Below are 4820 nucleotides of genomic sequence, written 5' to 3'. Positions count from 1 at the left end.
TGGAATTTTTTTGTTTTCATATGGTTTCAGGGGTAGTTTTTGATGGGAAACTCGAATTTTGTGTTTATTTTGTGCTAGAATGATTGGAAACCCGTTAAAAAGCCAAAAATTCCTTGGTGGCCGAGTTTTTGCAATTTCTAGGCCACCAATGTCTTAGCGTCTAGCTGGGACGCCTACGGCGCCTCAGAGGACGTCTCCAGACCAGTTTTTTGCGAGGAATCCGATTTTCGCGTCTATTTTTTCTAAAAACTCTCACCTTATTGAATTTGGATACTTTTTCCTCTGGACTCTTCGCCGCCCATTTCTTGGCTCTTGCCTCCATTGATTCGGTTTTCGATGCTTTTGATTTATAGTTTAGCATTACAACTTTTCCATCAAAAAGTCCCTGGTCCGTCTGGGTACGGTCATTTAGTGATTCCTCGTCCAGCGGATCGATATTCTGATATTCTGATAACGGGATTCCGCCAGAAGAGGAGGAGGCTCCGCCCCCTCCGGATCCTCGTCCTCGTCCCATTTGGAGCAACGAGAGAGTAGAGGATTAGTGAGAGACGCAGAGAAAGAGAAAGTTAGGCGAGTTGGGAGTTTAGGTTGGGTTGAGTTGGGAAAATCTGAAAAAAATTCAAATTTTGAAAGAAAAAGTAAAATTTGGAAAAAAAAGAAAAAAAGCGAAATTTCAATAAAACAGGTCCTGGAACGAAACCTACAGTAACACAAAAAAAAATTTTCTGAAAATCAAAATTTTTTTAAATAGGGGATTTCGATAGGTTAGCAATACTTTTGCTTGTATATAGCCGCAAAATTCGAATTTCCCATCAAAAACTACCCTAGAAACTAGGAAAATCTGAAAAAAACCATGATGGCCGAGTTTTTGAATTTTCTAGGCCACCACTTGGAAAGTTAGGCCACACCAGTTTTTGATCGTTTATAGGCTAGTTTTTCATGAAAAACTAGTTTTTTTCAGTTAGTTTTGTGTGAAAATAACGAAATTTGTCGAAAAAATGGGATTTTTAAAAAATTTCCTTTTTTCCAAAAAATATTCCGAAAAAAACTTTTTTTTTTCGAAAATTTTAATTTTTAGAAAATTCTGAAAATTCGTTTTTTTTTCTCTATTTTTTCCAGGCGAAAAAATTCGATATTCCTCAAGTTCTTTCATATAAAAAATTGATTTTCCATCCTAATAGTAAGCTTAAAAATCAGCCTATTCCCCCTGAAAATTAACGGAAATTATTGATTTTTTATCCTAAAAATTCAATGGAATAATCTATTTTTAAATAACATAGCAAAAAAAACACACACACAAAACTGCTGACACAATCCATTTTTCGCTCACACCAACAGACAGAAAATAGAGCGAGAGAGAGTAGGCAAAATGAGGAGGGTGCGAGAGAAAGAGGACGAGGTGAGAGATGCAGAGAAAAGTGTGTGGAGGAACTCAAACGGGGGGCAATGAGCGTTTCACTCTCGTACATATGATGTAGGGACGACGGGGAATCAGAAAAGAGAGGCGAGGCAAGAGAGAGAGTATTGGGAATCGAGAGACGCAGAGTACATGTATGTTCCGAAGCGAAGCGCGAAGCAACGCGTTATGGAGGTGTTAGGGGTGAGGAAAGAGGAGAAAGCGATGATGGAGGTCATGTGATAGTATTGGAAAGGCCCTTTTTAGGCCTTAAAAAGCCTAAATGCGCCTAGAAAAGCCTGAAAGAAGGCATAGGCTTAAAAGAGCCTAGGGGGGTTGGCTAAGGTATTATATAGACGAAAAGAGGTCTTGGGAATCTAATGAAAGGCCTGGACTTTCGAGTTCTCCCCAAAAATCTACACAGGAATCCCCATAAAAACAAGAAATTCCATGGTGGCCGAGTTTTTGTTTTTCCTAGGCCACCACTTGTAAACTAGGCCACGCTCGTTTTTTGATGGTTTCTAGGCTAATTTTTATTGGCAAATCTAAATTTGATGTTTGTTTGGTGTGAAAATGTATGGGAAAATCGGCTTTTTGGGCCTTTAGGCTCCGCCCACTACAGTAACCCAAAAAAGCAGATTTTCTATTCATTTTCACACTAAACAAACGTCACATTTGAATTCGCCGTCAAAAATCAGTTCAGAAACGAGCAAAAAACCAGCGTGGACTAAATTTTCGAGTGATGGCCTAGAAAAATCAAAAACTCGGCCACAATGGAATTTCTAAATTTTTCTTGGTTCCCGGGGCGAATTTTTATGGGAAACTCGAATTTTGTGATCTCAACATTCGTAAATCAAAGATAACGTCAGAAAAAATAAATTGAAAAAGAAAACTTTTTTTTTCAATTCGCTGAAAATCTAAAATTGATGATTTCTGTAAAAAACAAGAAAGAGAGGGAGAAAAATAAGTCGAAAATGTTTTTCCTCTTCTTCTTCTTCTCCATATTTTCTTTTTTTTTTTTTGAAAATAAGAAGAAGAGGAAGAGAGACGAAATGAGCGGAGAGACGCAGACAGATGCTATTTTTTAATGTTTGACATGTTTTTTGGTGCTAGACAAGTCTCGTATTTCAAAGTTAAAATAACAAGAAAGGAGAAGAGCTCAAAAAGGGAAAAGAGCTTGAAAATAGCTAATTTCGATATATGACAAGTTGTGGAATGCATGTTAGACCCTTCTAACGTTTGTAAACCATCAAGAAAGTAAAAAAAAACTGGAAATTTCTCGGGAAACCCCTTCTAATAAATCCTGAAAAATCATGAAAAACTCGACTCTAAATTTGAAAATTAATAGCTCCCGCCGTTTTTTGTTCTCCCTAGAGCGCGCTTGCTCTTCTCTGCGCATCTCGCTCTTACACACTCTCTAGTCTTTCGCCATTTTTTGTGCGAATTTCGCGAATTTCCGTCTTTTTCCCATCAAATTTGCTTGTTTTTCTCGGGTTTTCCTCATTTTTTTTCAGATTTTCTTACTCTAAATGTCATCCGGTCCACTGACGCCACAAGAAATCGCCGCAGGCAGCTCCTACCCCCAACCAGTGATCGTACCGCTGGATTTCATCGAAGAGCAGACACAAGGAGCCAGAGATCACATGGAAATGGATAATAGTGGATTGTATATTATGTCGAAGGCGGTGGTTGGTGGAAAATTCAGGAAATTTCGAAAAAAATTGAAGAAAATTGACAAAATCCGAAGAATTTCCAAAAAAATGCTGAAAATCGATTATTTTCAGCCGATTTTGGGCTTGAAATGACTGAAAAAACTGGAAAATTAGCTGGAAATGATATAGAACGTCTCAGTTTTGTTTAAAAATGTGATTTTTGAGATTTTCCCAAATTTTTGGTCAAAATTCAATTTCCACCTATTTCAGCTAATTTTCACTCAAATTTCCTGATTTTTGGCTTAAAAGTCTTTAAAAAATTTGTTGAAATTTTCCAGGAACAATTCATGCGGCAGCTGATGCGTCAATCCACTGAAAACGGTGTTCGAGAGTTGGAATACGATGGTCTCGCCAGATTTATCGCGAATTCCGAGTTCGCAGCGTTGAAAGGTGGGGAAAGTAGCTTTTTTCAGCAAAAAGAGGTCAAAAAAATGGCTTAAAATGATCTAATAAGCTTTAAAATTGGTTGAAATTTCTTGAAAATTCAAAGAAAAATTCAAAAAACAAAATTTTTTTTTGAAAATAGTTTTTTTTTCGAAGTTTATCATTGATTTTCAAGTGATAAAACTACGAATTTCGAGATTCCCACAAAAATCTACCCTAGAAACCTTTGAAAATCGAAATAAATTCCATGGTGGCCGAGTTTTTGAATTTTCTAGGCCACCACTTGGAAAGTTAGGCCATGAGCCGTTTTTGAGGTTTTCGAGGCTAGTTTTTCGCGCGAAGTCTGAATTTTCGGTTCGTATTCATCCTAAACTATGGAAAAGTCACTTAAACACTGAAACACGATTAGGCTCCGCCCACTTTTCAGATACAAACTTGATTTTGAACAGAAAATACTCATTTTTATAAAATGTTCCTTATAAAAATCGGATTCCCCATCAAAAACTACCCTAGAATCCCAGAAAAAACTAAAAATTCCATGGTGGCCGAGTTTTTGAATTTTCTAGGCCACCACTTGGAAAGTTAGGCCACGCGCTATTTTCGATCGTTTATAGGCTAATTTTCGAAGGCAAATTCAAATTCAATGGTAGTTTTGTGTAAAAATGTACAGAAAACCAGATTTTTGGGGTTTCTGTAGTGGGCGGAGCTCAAAATCTCATTTTGAACAGTTTTTTGATCGGTAATCTTTGCTTTTTTGAATTTTGAGATCCCGAAATTCGAATTTCTCATCGAAAACTACCCCCGAAACCAGAAAAAAAACAAAACATTCCATGGTGGCCGAGTTTTTGAATTTTCTAGGCCACCAGTTGAAAAGTTAGGCCACGCTCGTTTTTTGCCTGTTTCTATGCTAATTTTCAACGCTTAATTCAAATTAAACGTCTGTTTTCAGGTTACTGTAGTGGGGCGGAGCCTAAAACCCCATTTTTTTCAGATTTCTTCCCGGAGCGAATCGAATTCGGCAAATTAATGGCTCATCTCTACCCAGCGGACCCCGGAAATCAGACACTACAAACTACAAGTTCTAATTCGAATTCTTAACTCATTCTTCTTTTTTGCACATTTTTTTTGTACATTTCTGTCTCGATAAAACCATTTTTAACCTAAAAAATCCAGTTTATTTCTCAAAAAGCTCAAACAATCAATAAAATCGCAGTTCACTTTAAATCGACGATTTTGACAAAATCCTTATAATCCGGAGGTGTCACAAAGAGCACTTTTCCTTGGAATGAGAGCAATGACAAGGCGAAAAAGGCGGCGGAAACGACGAT

The 4820-nt window shown here is 37.3% G+C and overlaps 2 protein-coding genes across 2 annotated transcripts in view; one reads left to right on the top strand and one right to left on the bottom strand.

Moving 5' to 3' along the window:
* Cbr-lin-49 overlaps window positions 1-514 on the bottom strand; it is a gene marked incomplete at both ends in the record, with an annotated part of 13008 nt that extends 12494 nt beyond the window's left edge. Inside the window, one exon of the mRNA XM_045236171.1 lies at window positions 257-514. Within this exon, the coding sequence (XP_045092414.1) occupies window positions 257-514 (258 nt within the window). The remainder of the gene's footprint in view (window positions 1-256) is intronic.
* Window positions 515-2925: 2411 nt separating this feature from the next.
* On the top strand, window positions 2926-4590 carry CBG03520 (the record flags this gene model as incomplete). Its single annotated transcript, XM_002634615.2, has 3 exons — window positions 2926-3084; window positions 3387-3498; window positions 4484-4590. 3 exons carry the CDS (start codon window positions 2926-2928, stop codon window positions 4588-4590), a joined length of 378 nt encoding a protein of 125 aa, XP_002634661.2.
* Window positions 4591-4820: the final 230 nt, after the last annotated feature.

The sequence above is a fragment of the Caenorhabditis briggsae genome, assembly GCF_000004555.2.
Source record: "Caenorhabditis briggsae complete genome, chrIV, whole genome shotgun sequence".
NCBI lineage: Eukaryota > Metazoa > Nematoda > Chromadorea > Rhabditida > Rhabditidae > Caenorhabditis > Caenorhabditis briggsae.
This window is presented reverse-complemented; position numbering and strand designations above follow the sequence as displayed.